Genomic DNA, 16,340 nt, shown 5'->3' on the forward strand with positions numbered 1-16,340 from the left:
AGAATACACACTGAGTGAAAATATTCACAATACATATACCTGACAAAGGATTTGTAGTCAGAATGTTTAAGGAATTCTATAAATCAGTAATAAAAAGACAAACAACCCAAAAAAAACTGGGCAAAAGATTTGAACAGACCTTTCACCAAAGAAGATACACAAATGGCTAATAAGCACATGGAAAGATCATCAGAATCGCTAGTCATCAGAGAAATTCCAGTTAAAACTAAACTGAGATAGCATTAAAAAGACTGACAATGTCAAATGCTGGTCAAGAGTTTCTCTTTGCTGAAGAGAAATGAAAACCTATGTCCACTGTGCTGGTTTGAATCTATTATGCAACCCATAAAGAGCCATGTTCTTTAATGCATGGGGCAGGGCTATTGTGGGTGGGATCTTTTGATTAGGTTGTTTCCATGGAGATGGGACCTGCCCAATTATGGGTGGCACCTTTTGATTAGATTACTTCCATGGAGGTGTGACCCTGCCCATTCAAGGTGTGTCTTAATTAGTTTACTGGAGTCCTTGAGAGAGAAGCTTAGAGAGAAAATACCCAGAGCAGACACAGACCCAGATGTTTGGAGATGCTAAGCTAAGAGATGAAGCCCAGAGTTTGCCCTGGAGAAGGACACAGAGGCGTAAGGAGAAAGCCACTGGAATCAGAAGCCGAAAGCAACACAACCTGGGAGCAAAGGACCAGCAGACACCAGCCACATTCCTTCCCAGCTGACAGGTGTTCCGGATGCCATTGGCCTTCCTTCAGTGAAGGTATCCTCTTGTTGATGCCTTAGTTTAGACACTTTTATGGCCTTAGAACTGTAAATTTGTAACCTAATAAATCCGCTTTATAAAGTCAAGCCATTTCTGGTATTTTGCATTCAGCAGCTTTAGCAAACTGGAACAGCTACAAAAAATATTTGTTCAAGAATATTCATAGCAGCTTGATTTATAATAGACTAAAATGGTAAACAATCCACCTGCCCATCAATAAGAGAATGGACAAACAAACTGAGGTGTGTTCACACAACAAATACTACTCAGTAATAATGAACTTCCCTTGCACAAAGCAGTGTGGATGAATATCAGACATGCCAAGCAAAAGAAGCCAGTCTCAGAAGAGTACATATTGTCTGATTCCATTTATGTGGCACTCAGGAACAGTGAAAACTAATCTATGGGGTTAGAAATCAGAAGAGTGGTTGCCTCTGCTGGGTGAGGATTCACTATTTAAATTATACCCTGATCAAATAAAAAGAGAGAGAGAGAAGAGGAAGCATTGGGCAGGAACGTGGCATGCTGGTCCTTTAACATTCCTTTCCTCCTACCTTGACCTTCTACCTTTGAGCTTTAATGGTTCCAGCAGGTGACCCCAATCCGCTGGCATCGTCCAGTCCTGACTTCTGCACTCTTCCTTGAATGATGATGTTCTAGGCAGTAATCACTGGAAATTGTTACAGTTCTTAGTTTGGAGCAGAACTTGTTTAAAAATATCTCACTACCCAATTTACTAAACTAATTGGAAAAAAAGGTAAAATTTTTGAAAACCTTAGCCATGTTAAGGGAGAATACATATATCTATGTATGTGAATACACTGACAGCCTCGAGTCCTGCTTAAAAGATGTCAATATTGATCAAGAGTCATGAAGAACAGCAGATGTAGAAGCAACCGATGAAAAGCTAAATGGGTCCAACTTCATTTTGGGTGGAGGAGATTTTATAGCAGAAGAGCAGAAAGAATAGAATTCTCAAAGGTCAGAAACAGATGCACTGGCTGCTGACATTACAAGAAGGACAGAGCATAGGATCCGGCAAAGAGAACTCCCCATGTTGCCCTTTCTTCAAAGGACAAACGTTCAACAGAAAGGAAAGTTCCTCACCGTCCTCCCAGCTCGTGTGGCCCCCTGACCAACTTTGCCGGCAGGTTTCTTTCCTCTGCCTCTTCTCCAGGGAAGATCTTTGTTGCGATGCATCCAAGGGGACAGGTCACCACACAAGTACCTCTTTTTCCTTCTGAAAGCAGGTATGAGCCGCTTCAAGAATACTTTCCACTAAAGGACTGTTTGGCCAATACCCTGAAAATAATAGCAAGTTATTGTCTGTGTGGACTTCAAATGAACCTACTACTAAATGTCCAGGAGCACAGCAAGAAACATGGCAATTCTCTCTTCAAAATTAATTTTGAAATATCTCTCTGTTTTAGTTTAAGGAACTTCTATTTCCTACGTGTTTATACTTTTGCCCAAATGAAAGGTTTACCGAATTATAATTCTCAAGATAGTGTTCTGTAAATAAAGTTGATTTAAATATTAATCTTATAGGGTGAATTATTTACATTATTTTGTACTATCTGGGTAGTATAAATATTGCATTTAATTTGATTAACAGCCCATTATTGCATGAACAATACTGGAAGCATCACATGAGCAATTCTGAACCTGGACATATTTGAAATGGCAAAAGGCATTTTTATATACCAAGAGCAGTACTTATTACAGTTTGAAGACAAATGTGTAATTCCTTCATGTTTTTATTAGACAAAGTAACTTCATGATTACCTGAATACATTTTAATTGGAATGTTCAAAAAAATAAAGTATGAGAAAGTCTAAAAGGTCTACCTTGCTCTTTTAAACCCTGTTCAATGGCCCACCTTCCCTTCCTGGCAGCCACACAGATAACTCCCACCCCCAACTTCAGGCAGGCCCTGGAAGAGGCCCATCGTGTGGACTGGTCAGAAGAAAGTTAGCTTAAAGTTCAGAGTCAGCACTTAGCAACTGACCCTGGCTTCTCCCTTTCCCCCTCTCAGCCTCGCTTTCCTTTTTGATGAGTCCATGATTAACACAAACCTCCAATGACAATTGAGGTGACTGATGGAAAATCACATCATGAAGATACAAGAACTTCACAAAGGGCCTTCAGAGAGGCAGTGTCATGAGTTGGCTAGAAGTGTGGGCTTTAAAACCAGACCACCTGGGATTGAATCTCACCTTGATCTCTAGCTAAACAGGGAAACCTGAGCATCAGTTTGCCCATTTTTAAGGTAGAGATAATAACAGCATTTACCTCTGGGTTATTGTGGCGATTGAACGCACTAATTCATGTTAAGCTCTTTGCATGATCTGGCTCATCTGACTGCTTGGTCACCAGTCACATAGGCACCAGTCAGTCCTGTGTCCACAGCTGTGTGCTGGCAAGTCCACGGGCACCTTTAACTCACCTGGCCCACACCCCAGTGCACCACCTTTTCCCCAACCCACCCCTCCTCCTCATTTCACTATTTCTTCCATTGCAACACCTTGCTCCAGCTCCCCAACTCTCCTTCTTGCCACCTCTCAAGTCCCCACACTCAATAAAGCACAAAGTCCAGAGACCTCTTTCTCCCCAGTGCCCACCCTCTCCAGCCCTGGGTCAGTGTCTCAATGCCGGGGACCATGCAGTGGCAACTCATTGGCTTCCCTGCTCCCCAGCTGTCCTCAGTCGGCCATGACACCCCAGCCTGAAATATGGTCCCACAGCACAGCTCGGCTGAGGCCTCCCTCCAGCTCAAACAGCATCCATGGCTCCCCTCTCTGGGAGATTTTCCCGCCTGCCTTCTCTGCCACTTCTTCCCCTGGTGGGTATGCTGTTTAAGTAAAAGAACCCATACCTGGCTCTTCCTCACCCCACCATCCTCATTCCTGGCCCAGTCTTTTCTCACATGGTGCCCCTGCCTGGAATATCCTCCTGCACCCTCTCTGTGTTCCCGGCTTTCTTCTCACCCCTGGCCCTAGCTCCCAGTTCTCCCTCTTGAGAGCACATCATGTTCTCCAGACTGTGCCCAGGCAGGCTGGTCTGTCTGCCCTGGGTCCCTGCTCCTGCTGAGCCTGACTTTTCTCTGCCCCATAACCCATAAGCAGGACTGGCTACAGAATTTGCAGGGCCCAGTGCAAAATAAAAATGTAGGGCCCCTTGTTCAAAAACTAAGACCTTTGATATGGATGAATCCTAATTGAGGGGCATTCTACAAAATGCCGGATCAAAAAATCCTCAAAACTGTCAAGGTCATCAAAAACAAAGGAAGTCTGAGAACTGTCATCGTTTCTCAGGAAACATGGCTACTAAATGTAATGTGGTGTCCTGGAACAGAAAAAGGACATTAGGCAAAAACTAAGGAAATCTGAATTAATTTTAGTTAATAATAATATATCAATATTGGTTCATTAATTATAACAAACATACCATACTAATGCAAGATGCTAATAATAGAGGAAACTGGGTGCAGGATATATGGGAATTTTTGCAATTTTTCTGTAAATCTAAAACTGTTCTAAAATAAAGGTTTATTTAAAAAAGAATTAATGGGAAAAAAAGAATTTCCAGACAGCATGAGCAGAGCATTACACTAAGCATCGGCCTTGGCTGCTGCAGGCCCATGAGGCCAGCCCTCCACAGTCAGAGTCCAGGCCCCTCATTTCTGATTCTGCAGCCCCCAGAACCAGCACCTCACAAAGAGTGACAGTCCCAAAACGGCGGCTGAGCAAGAACGAATGAACAAATGAATGGTAATAAGTAACAAAGTCTGCTCCAGAGAAGGTCAATTGGATAGTTCCTTTATAACTTCCCCTCTAAATCCATTCCTTTCCTTACTTCCCTGCCTCACAGCTAACTGAGGGCCCCAGCAAATAGGACAGGAAGACGGAGGTGGCGATAATAATAATGATTGTAATAATAACAATAGCAACATCAATGATTATATCAATGATTATTATTATATCAATGATGCTTCATACATAGCTTCTCCTCTTTCTTCAACAGCTCTCTGAGGTAGGTGCTATAATGTCATGCTTCCTGGGATGGAGACTGAAGTGGTTTAGAGACAATGAGTAAACTGTCCAAGTTAGAGTCAGGATTGGCACCCAGATCAGCCTAAGTATTATTTACACTGTCTGAAGACCAGTGATAGAAGGCCCTTCCCAAGGAGGGTGGGGGGGATAAAAGATGGTGGTGGTGGAGTGCTGGTACCAGGCAGAGAGGGAGGGTTTGGGGAAAGAGGGTTGTCATGGTATTTAGTAGAGGTTAAGAGTACAAGCTTGATATATTCAGTGGATATTTTCCAAAGCTTCTTTCAAACTTCAAGATGTATCTTACCAGGCATATCTAGAATAAGTTGAACCAAGGTGTCCAAGAAGAACCTTAACCCAAAGCCAATCAACAATAAAATAAAATAAAAAGCAAAAGGGTGAAACTGACCATTACGGTAAACTCATCAAGATAATCAGATGCCTAGACAGCAGCAAAAAATTACAATCCACACCAAGAAACAGGAAGATATGTCCCAAAGGAATAAATTAAAAAGTCAGAGGAGACACAGAATTTAGAAAAACTAATCAGAGATGTTAAAACATATTTCTTAAATTACTTCAAAGAGATGAAGGAAAATATGGCTAAGAGATAAAGGATATTAAGAAGATACTGTGTGAACATAAAGAAGAATTTGAAAGCATGCAAAGAAAAATAACAGAACTTTTGGGAATGAAAGGTGCAACTGAAGAGATTAAAAATACAGTAGAGACACACATACAACAGCAGATTTGAACAGGCAGAAGAAGGGGTCAGTGAACTAGAAGACAGAATATCTGGAATCATACAGACAGAAGAACAGACAGAGAAAAGAATGGAAAAAAATTGGGCAGGGTCTCAGGGAACTGAATTACAGCACGAAGCACACAAGCATATGCGTCATGGGTATCGCAGAAGGAGAAGAGAAGGGAAAAGGGACAGAAAGAATATTTGAGGAAATAATGGCTGAAGATTTCCCATCTCTTAGGAAAGACTTAAATAAACATGTCCAAGAAGTGCAGCATACTCCAAACAGAATAAATCCTAACAAATCTACTGTAAGACATACACTAACCAGAATGTCAAAGGCCAAAGATGAAGAATTCTGAAAGCAGCAAGAGAAAAGCGATTCATCACATGAAAGGGATGCTTAATAAGACTAAGTTCTGTTTTCTCATCAGAAACCGTGGAGGCAAGAAGGCAGTGGTATGATATATTTAAGATTCTGAAACAGAAAAACTGCAAGCCAAGAATCCTTTATCCAGCAAAACTGTCCCTCAAAAATGAGGGACAGTTTAAAATATTCACAGATAAACAGAAAATGAGACAGTCTGTCAACAAGAGATCTGCCCTACAAGAAATACTAAAGGGAATTCTGAAGGCTGAAAGGGAAAGACAGGAGAGAGACGCTTGGAGGAGAGCTTCTGTAGAAATGAAGATTATCAGTAAGGGTAACTAAAAAGGTAAAAAGAAAGATATGACATATAAAAGCCAAAAGATAAAATGACTGAAGTACTGCCTTTACAGTAATAACATTGGATTAAACTCCGCCATCAAAAGAAAGATTGGCAGAAAGGTAAAAAAAAAAAAAAAAAAGTATGATCCATCTACATCTATATACTGTCTACAAGAGACTCACCTTAGACCCAAGTACACAAATAGGTCAAAAGTGAAAGACTGGAAAGAGATAGTCCATGCAAACAATAACCAGAAAAGAGTTGGGGTAGCTAATAATACCAGACAAAATAGACCTTAAATGCAAAGCTGTTAGAAGACACAAAGAAGGACACTATACATTAATAAAAGGGGCAACGCACCAAGAAGAATTAATAATCATAAATATTTACGCACCTAACCAGGGTACTCCAAAATACATAAGGCAAACACTGGCAGAACTGAAGGGAGAAATAAATGTCTCTAAAATAATAGTCGGAGACTTCAATAAAACACTTTCATCAATAGATAGAACATCTAGACAGAGGATCAATAAAGAAACAGAGTACTTGAATAATATGATAAATGAACTAGACCTAAAAGACATATACAGAAACATTGCACCCCCAAACAATAGGTTATACATTCTTCTCAAGTGCTTATGAATCATTCTCCAGGATAGACCACAAATTGGGACACAAAACAGGTCTCAGTAAATTTTAAAAGATTGAAATCATATACAAAGCACTTTCTCTGACCATAATGGAATGAAGATGGAAATCAGTAACAGGTAGAAAACTGGAAAATTTACAAATATGTGTAGGTTAAACAACAAACTCTTAAACAATCAGTGGGTCAATGAAGAAATGACAAGAGAAATCAGTAAATTATCTGGAGACAAATGAAAATGAGAACACAACATATCAAAAGTTATGGGATACAGTGAAGGCACTGCTGAGAGGGAAATTCATAGCCCTAAATGCCTACATTAAAAAAGAAGAAAAAGCTAAAATCAAAGACCTAACTGCACACCTGGAGGAACTAGAAAAAGAACAGCAAACTAATCCTAAAGCAAGCAGAAGGAAAGAAATAACAAAGATTAGAGAAAAAATAAATGAAATTGAGAATAAAAAATTATAGAGAAAATAAACAAAACCAAAAGTTGGTTCTTTGAGAAGATCTATAAAACTGACAAACCCTTATCTAGACTGACAAAGAAAAAAAGAGTAGATGCAAATAAATAAAATCAGAAATGAGAAGGGGTCCTCACTACTGACTACACAGAAATAAAAAGGTTCACAAGAGGATATTGTGAACATCTGAATGCCAACAAATTAGAAAACTTAGATGAAATGGACAAATTATTAGAAACACATGAACAACCTACTCTAGAAGAAATAGAAGACCTTAACAGAGCAACTACAAGTAAAGAATCATTGAAAACATACCAATGAAAAAAACTCCAGGATCAGATGGCTTCACAGGTGAATTCTACCAATCATTCCACGAAGAATTAATACAATCCTACTTAAACTCTTCTAAAAAATTGAAGAGGAAGGAACACTACCTAACTCATTCTACAAAACCAACATTACCCCAATACCAAAACCAGATGAAGATACTACAAGAAAAGAAAATTACAGACCAATTTCTCTAATGAATATAGATGCAAAAATTCTTGACAAAGTATTTGGCAAACTGAATCCAATAACACATCTAAAGTATTATACAACATGACCAAGTGGGTTTTATCCCAGGCATGCAAGAGTGGTTCAAAACAAGAAAATCAATTAATGTAAAACAACACATTAACAAATAGAAGGGGAAAACCACGTGATCATCTCCACTGATGCAGAAAGGGCATTTTACAAAACCCAGCATCCTTTTTTTATAAAAACACTTCAAAACATAAGTCTAGAAAGAAGCTTCATCAACATGATTAAGGGCATCTATGAAAAACCCATAGCTGTCATCATACTCAATAGCAAAAGACTGAGAGCTTTCCCTCTAAGATCTGGAACAAGACAAGGATGTCCACTGTCACCACTATTACTCAACATTGTGCTAGAAGTTATAGCAAGAGCAGTTAGGCAAGAAAAGTAAATAAAAGGCATCCAAATGGGAAAGGAAGAAGTAAAACTTCCACTATTTGTAGATGGCATGATCTTATGTATGTAGAAAGTCCTGAAAAATCTACCACTAAGCTACTAGAACTGATAAGCTAGCAAAGTGGTGGGATACAAGATCAACATGCAAAAAACAGTAGTGTTTCTATACACTAGTAATGAGCAATCTGAGGAGGAAATCAAGAAAACAATTCTAGTTACAATAGCAACTAAAATAATAAAATACCTAGGAATAAATTTAACCAAGGATGTAAAGGACCTGTACACAGAAAACTGCAAAACATTGCTTAAAGAAATCAAAGAAAACCTAAATAAATGGAAGGACATTCTGTATTCACGGGGATTAGAAGACTAAATATCATTAAGACGTCAATTGTACTAAAATTGATTTACAGATTCAATGCAATCCCAATCAAAATTCTAACAGCCTACTTCGCAGAATTGGAAAAGCCAATTATCAAATTTATTTGGAAGGGTAAGGGCCCCAGATAGCCAAAAATGTCTTGAAAAATAAGAACAAGATTGGAGCACACACTTCCTGACTTTAAAGCATATTTCAAAGCTACAGTGGTCAAAACTGCATTGTACTGGCATAAAGATAGATATGACCAATGGAATCAAATTGAGAATTCAGAAATAGACCCTTGCATCTACGGCCAATTGATATTTGACAAAGCTGCCAAGTCCACCCAAGTGGGACAGAATAGTCTCTTCAACAAATGGTGCTGACTGGGTAGCCATATCCAAAAGAATGGCCCTTACCTCACACCTTATACAAAAGTTAACTCAAAATGGATCAAAGACCTAACTATAAGAACCAGGACCATAAAACTCCTAAAAGAAAATGTAGGGAAACACCTTCAAGATCTTGTGGTAGACAATGGTTTTTTAGACTTTACACTCAAAGCACAAGCAATGAAAAAACATTTAAATGGGACCTCCTCAAAGTTAAAAACTTCTGTGCTTCAAAGGACTTTGTCAAGAAAGTGAAAAGGCAGCCTGTGCAGTGGGAGAAAATATCTGGAAACCACATACCTGATAAGGGTTTAACACCAGAATAAATTCCTACAACTCAATAATAAAAAGCCAAACAACCCAATTTAAAAATGGGCAAAAGACTTGAATAGATATCTTTCCAAATAGGAAACAGAAATGACCAAAAAGTACATGAAAAGATGCTCAATATCACTATCTATTAGGAAAATGCAAATGAAAATCACAATGAGATATCATTTCATACCTACTGGAATAGCCACTATTCAAAAAACAGGAAACAAGTGTTGGAGAGAATGTGGAGAAAGAGGAACACTCACTTACTACTGGTGGAATGTGAAGTGGTATAGCCGCTGTGGAGGACAGTTTGGCTGTTCCTCAGGAAGCTAAGTATAGAACTGCTATATGATCTGACCATTCCATTACTAGGTTTATACCCAGAGGAAATGAAAGCAGGGATACAAACAGACACTTGCACAGCATGCTCATAGCAGCACTACTCACAACTGCCAAAAGATAGAGTCATCCAAGTGTCCATCAACCGATGAATGGATTAGCAAAATGTGGTATATACATATAATGGAATATTATTCAGCTGTGAAAAGGAATGAAGTCCTGATACATGAGACAACATGGATGAACATGAAGGACATTATGTTGAGTGAAATAAGCGAGATACAAAAGGACAAATATCTCACTGATATGAACTAAGTATAATAAGCAAGCTCAAAGTTAGAATCTAGAATATAGGTTACCAGGAGATAGAAAGGGGTAGAGAATGGGGAGTTAATGCTCAATTTGTACAGAATTTCTACTTAGGTTGATTGTAAATGTTTGGAAAAGGATAGAGGTGATGGTAGCACATTATTGTGAGTATAATTAACAGCACTGAATTATGTGTGTGAATGAGGTTGAAAGGGGTAGTTTAAGGTCATGTATGTTAAAAGAAGGAAAGCTAGGGTATAAAACATGGGCGGTACAACATAGTGAGTCCTGTGGTAGATGATGTCTGCACAAATAAAAGAATCTTCTTTCATGAACTATAATAAATGTACATCACTAGTACAAGATATTAATAACAGGATGGTATATGGGAAAAATACACCTAACACAAACTATGGACTATAGTTAACAGTAATAGTTTAGTATTCTTTAAATATAAGTAAATCTATAAAGACAGAATTAGATTAGTGGTTCTGTGGATTTGGGGAAGGATAGTGGGATTGCGAGATGACTGCTAAGGGGTATAGGGTTTTTCTTTTTGGAATAATGAAAATGCTCTAAAATTGACTGTGGTGATCCATGCACAACTCTGTGATTATACTAAAAGCCACTGACTGCATACCTTGGGTGGATTTTATAGTATGTGACTATGTCTCAATAAAACTGCTTTAAAAAGTAAAAAAAAAAAAAATACAAGATTGATGACCCAGCAATTCCACTCCTAGGTATATGCCCAGAAGAACTGAAAACATATGTCAGTGCAAAAACTTGAACATAAATGATCACAGGAGCATTATTCATAATAGACTCAAAGTGGAAACAAACCAAATATCCATCAACTGATGAATGGATAAACAAAATCTGTATGTCCATAAATGGAATAGTATTGCCATAAAAAGGAATTAGGTACTGGTATATGTTACAACATGAGCAAACCTTGAAAACATTATGCTAAATGAAAGAAGCCAAACAAAAGGTCACATATTACATGATTCCATTTATATGAAATATCCAGAGTAGACAAGTCCATGGAGACAGGCAGCAGATTGCAGACTGGTGGCTGCCAGGGACTGGGAGGAGGTTATGTCAAACGACTGCTTAGTGCACATGAGGTTTCTTTTGGGGAAGGTAATGAAATGTTCTGGAATTAGGGAGTGGTGATAGTTGCACAACTTTGTAAATATACTAAAAACCCTAAATGTACACCTGAAAATGTTTTTTAAAAAATGGTGAATTTTATGTTATGTGAACTTTGCCTCAATTTAAAAAAAAAAAAAAAAAAAGAGTGCAAGTTTGAGATGCGGTTGAATCTCCACTGCACCCTTCAATAGTTGTGTGTGAGCCTGGGCAAGTTCCCTCTCCGTGCCTCAGTTCTCTCATCTGTTAAGCAGGAGAAATAATACCTACCTCACAGGGTGGCTGTCTGCATATAAGGGACTTGGAACGGCATCTGGTACCTAGAACGCGCGCAACAAGCCTGAAAGACGTTAGCCCCCTCCAATCCAGGCCTTGCGGGCTGTCCGGGAGTGGGTGGGTCAAGGCAGGGATCAGGAACTCACCTTCCCACCCAAGATCCTGCAAACCGAGTCGTCTCAGAGCCTCCTCCCCCTGACAACCGGGGGCCTAACCCACTCCCGAGAGTGGCCTCTCTCGGGTTGGGTGCGGCCAGGGCGCATGTCCCTTCCAGACCCACGGTCTCAGCGCGAGGCTGCAGCGCGCCGCCTAGTGGCACCTGCCAGCACGCAGGTACCGGCCGGAGAGCGAGGCGCCGGCTTCGGTGGCCTCCGCCACTTCTTCTGGGCAGCCTTTCAGCTGCTTTTAAATCATCGCCATTATTATAACATAAGTAGCTTTTATTCAGCCAGATCAGGGGCTTTATGCATATTCTTTTTTTTAAATTAAATTCAGTTTTATTGAAAAATATTCACATACCATACAATCATCCATGGTGCACAAGCAACTGTTCACAGCACCATCATATAGTCATTATGCATTCTTTTTAATCCTATAAGGTCGTTATTATTATCACCATTTTACAATTGAGGAAACTGGTGCTTGGAGAGGTCTGTAACCCACCAACTTCTCCCAGCAGGTAGAAGCCGCCCCAGGTGTAGGGCCATGTCCTTCAGCTTGACTCCAGATGCCAGAACTCTGTTTCCCACACTCCTGTGGTTTAGGAGACACGAGGTAGCCTGCGGAAGCACCTGCTGATCCCACTAAGGATCAGAACTTATTTCAAAGCAGCTATACACAAAGGCTGCTCACCTCCAGTGTCAGGTCCCCCAGGATCCCCAGGAAATGGAAGGGAGTTGGGGGACCCCTTCCAGGGCTCACTTGGCAAGGCCTGTAGACTCTGACCAGTAGCCCCTCTTCCTCCAGCTTCATTACTTATGTTTACTTAATCAATATTGATTGGATCCCTACTGTATGCCAGAAACCATCTTAGTGGCTAGATGTATAATGGTGAATAGAAAAGATAGGGCTCTTTCCTTCAAGCAGCTGGCCACTTCATCCTCTTTCTTAACCCACGGAGCACCCCTTTGCTCTGAGTGCGATGGCACTGTGTTTGCAAGTCTTAAAACAGCAACTCTAATGTGCCACCCTGGGCCTTGCCCATCCTTCACCCATCCTGAGGGCAGAGGTGGGCTCAAGGCACCTGACTGCCTCCGAAGCCCTTTGTCTGACCCCATTTGAAGGCTGGCCCTCTCTGAGAGGCCTGGGCTGGGGGGAACCACAGCATCTGCAGCAGGCTGCCTGGCTGCCGGGGGCTGAGAAGGAGCATTCTCCAAGAGACTTGGATGGCACAGGAGGGCAGGCAGAGAGGAGTTATGGGGGGATTTTCTCTGGGGAATTCCCTATTCCCAGGATAAGGCCCTCATCCTGATGAGTCCTAAAAGGAAAGTATCTCCCCAGGCATATTTCAAGCATTGAGGGAGTTTTTAGGCTGGAGAGAAAAGTGGCGCAGAGAATTGCAGAAGAAGGGGAAATGACCACCCTCCTTTTGATTGCTCCATCCCTCAGCTCCCCAATTCTCCAGCCAGTTCTTAAACAAAGCCAGGAAATCTGACACTTGGACTAGAAGGGCCTTACTGATGATATGACCCAAGGACTAGAACTTTTTTGAGAATCTTCATATCCCATTGACCTTCTCATCTCTCAAGAGTGTGGGCACATGCATGTGTGTGTGCTGCTGAGGTCCCTGCATGCTGTGATTCTGTGCAGAGGCGGTGGCCAGGCTAGGGCCAGAGAGAGAGGCCCGGGGGAGAAGTGCCCAAGCCAGGCTACGGGAGCACAGCATCCTTGACCACGTGAGTTAAGTGTCCAGGGAATGACAGTCAGGTGTGTGTCTTGGGTCATGTATCCTATATGTGTTTTCTGGTGGTAGATAAGTTTCTAGATATCTATTTGTCTTTGGAGTCATGTGTCTAAGAGTGCATTTGTGCTTTTAGATGTGAGTTCCTATGCATGTGTTTGTATTTGTGTCTAGGTGTGTATGTGTGTTTTTTCAGTCATGAGTCAGGTATGTGGGTGTTTCTGCATTTATGTTCTGTTTGTATGTGTGATGTTTCCAGGAGGGCCCCTTTGCACCTGTATGGCTTTATTACATGTTTATATGTTTACCTGTGTGTACCTTTGTAGGTGCAAATCTGAGGGTGAGCATGTGCTGAAACTGTGTCCAGTGGCATGTGTATATGTTTGTGGGCTTACAGTTATGTGGCTGGGTGTGATGAACTTTTGACTCTCAGATCCACTGCTCTTGCCTACGCACCTTTGCCCACAGGGACTTTTCACAGTTGGCCAAGTTCCTTCCATGGGGGAATCCCACTCATCCCACCCATGTCTACCCTCCTGATCCCTGTGCCCAGGAAGTCGACTGGCTACTTCCACCATCTCCCCCGGATGCTCCAGACCCCAGCCCGTGGGGGCAGTGCTGAGGGGAAAGGAGGGACTGGGCTGTCCCTGACTATCTCCAGCCCTCTGCAGAAACAGCCTTCCTGGCCCTGCCCTACCAACCAGGGCCCTCTTCCAGTCTGTAGCCCTGGCTCCCAAGCCCCTTCCCCTTCAATGTAGGGAGCACTCCTGGGGACATTTTGGCCCTGTTCCAGCCAGGCTGGACCTGCGATGGCTCCTAGCCTGGCTGGACCTCCCTTTGGCTTTCCTTACCCCTCCCTAAAGCAGCCCAGTGCGTCTATATCTGATAAGTGATTCCAGATCTCAGCTCCAGAGAAAAGGAACATCCCAAGTAGTAAACAGATCAGGACTGGGTGGAAGGGGTGTTCCTGCCGGCTGCCAGCAGAAGTCCCCCTCCTCCAAGGAGGTGCAGGAACACGAGGACCCCCCCAACCCAATCGTGCCCTAGGGGAGGTGTGGGAGAGGAGGCTCCCAACTCAGAGGGTGTCTTCCCAATCCCATCTCCCCTGTTCCTTTTTCCCAACCAATCAAGTCACTCACTTACTCATTCACTCAAAGCTGTGTGATCTTGGGCAAATGGCTTTACATCTCTGTGCCTCAGTTCCTCATCTGTAAAATGAGGGTATAATGGTACTTAGAGGGATGTTGAGAGGATTAACTGAGATGATGCATATAAAATTTTTAACCCAGTGCCTGTGCCTGGCACATAGTATGATCTCTGCCAGTGTCAGCCTAACCACGCCATTGGATGCCTCTCTGGGCTTTACTCCCAAGACACCACCCATCCTTGGCCCCCACCCTTGGGGGTCAGGACTTTCTCCCAGAAATCAGACTGTCTGGGAGACTCTTGGAAAGAAATTATTGACATTTGTGTGGCAGTTTCCATGCATATTTTTTCATTCAATTCTATAACCCCTTCTGAAATCGTTATCATTCTCCATTTTACAGATGACCACAAAGCATCATCAGAATGGTTAAGTAACTTGTTCAGGGTGACACAGCAAGTAAGGGGCAGAGCCCAAGTTTACACTGAGATCTTTTAGATTAGAGCCCCAAATGTCTGCCTCTCCCCTCTGCCCCAGTGTAACTTGGGGTGACCCTTTACAACATCCTGGAATCTAGGGGCTGAAAGGGGTTCAGAGGTAGTCAGGTAAACAGTTCTGCCCAAGGTCGTGCAGCAAAGTAGTGCCAACCAGGATGATCCAAATGTATACCAAATTCACATGGCTGTAACTCTCCCCAGCTTAATCTTGGAACTTGGGTGTTTGAGATTTTTCTCATTTGGGGACTCGTTCTTGGGAAAAAAAAAAAAACACGTAAGGAGACATAGGGCATAAACAGAGCGAGCGTCCTGAGTTCAAAGAAGGCCGGCACAGCCAAGCCAAAGGAGAGCCCAAAGGTATATTTCCTCGGTTTTGGAAAGGAAAGTTGGGGAGACTCCGCTTCTAGTCATAATCTACCTCCCATGTTTTCCAAAGCTCCGGGCCCTTCGTCTCCCGAGGAACCCCCTGAGAGGCCCCCAAGCTCTTCTGCGGCCGCGCCCGGTCGGCCTCCAGGTCCCCCCTCGCATCTCCCCCTGCAGGCTCCGCCCTCACCAGCCCAGGCCCCGCCCCGGCCGCGCGCGGTTCTGTGTTAGCAGACTTACTAGGACTGGCGAGCGGCTCCGCTGGGCATTGTGGCAGGCGGCCGTCGCCGACAAGGGCGCCCGAGCCGCGGGAAGCGGCTGGGCGCGCAAAAGCGCGCACGGAGGCTTGGACCGTGTGGCACTAGCAGCTGCTAGCGCCTCTGAGCGCAGTCACCTTTGGCCGCGCAACTTCCCAGCCAGGACGCTGGGGCAGGGGTAGCGCTTGGAGCCCCGGAATCCGCGGAGCTCAGAGAAGGGCGCGCCGGAGCCTGGCTCAAGAGCGGGCGCCGGACACCCATCGTGCTCCGAGCGCCGGGCGGCCCTGCGCGCAGCGTGGCTGCCGCTGCCCTCACGGAGGGCACGGGCTGGCGCTGCCGGGCGCCGGGGAAGACGGCGAGGAGGAGGCGGCGGCGACGGAGACGGCGACGGCGAGGCTGGGGCCAGGGAGAGAGCCCCGGGGGAGAAGCGCCCGAGCCGGGCCGCGGGAGCATGTGGGCCCAGAGCGGAGCGCGGGGCGCGCTACTGCTGGCACTGCTGCTCTGCTGGAACCCGAGGCTGAGCCTAGCAGGTAGGGAGTGAGCCGGCGTGGGGGCGCGGGACGAGGGGACCGCTGCGCCCCAGTCTGCCGGGAAGTTGAGGTTGTCCTTCGCCGTGTCGGTGCGCGCAGGCAGAGCGACAGGATCGCCCAAGTTGAAAGTCAGGTTTCTCTG

The 16,340-nt window shown here is 43.4% G+C and overlaps 1 protein-coding gene across 2 annotated transcripts in view; it reads left to right on the plus strand.

Moving 5' to 3' along the window:
• The first annotated feature begins 15,665 nt into the window (after window positions 1–15,665).
• The window catches only part of UNC5B (unc-5 netrin receptor B), an 80,402-nt gene continuing 79,727 nt past the window's right edge, over window positions 15,666–16,340 (plus strand). For both annotated transcript variants that reach the window (XM_037804682.1, XM_037804683.1), the window contains exon 1: window positions 15,666–16,198. In XM_037804682.1, coding sequence (XP_037660610.1) covers window positions 16,120–16,198 — 79 coding nt within the window. In that variant the 5' untranslated portion in view covers window positions 15,666–16,119. The remainder of the gene's footprint in view (window positions 16,199–16,340) is intronic.

The sequence above is a fragment of the Choloepus didactylus genome, chromosome 15 (assembly GCF_015220235.1).
Source record: "Choloepus didactylus isolate mChoDid1 chromosome 15, mChoDid1.pri, whole genome shotgun sequence".
Taxonomy (NCBI): domain Eukaryota; kingdom Metazoa; phylum Chordata; class Mammalia; order Pilosa; family Megalonychidae; genus Choloepus; species Choloepus didactylus.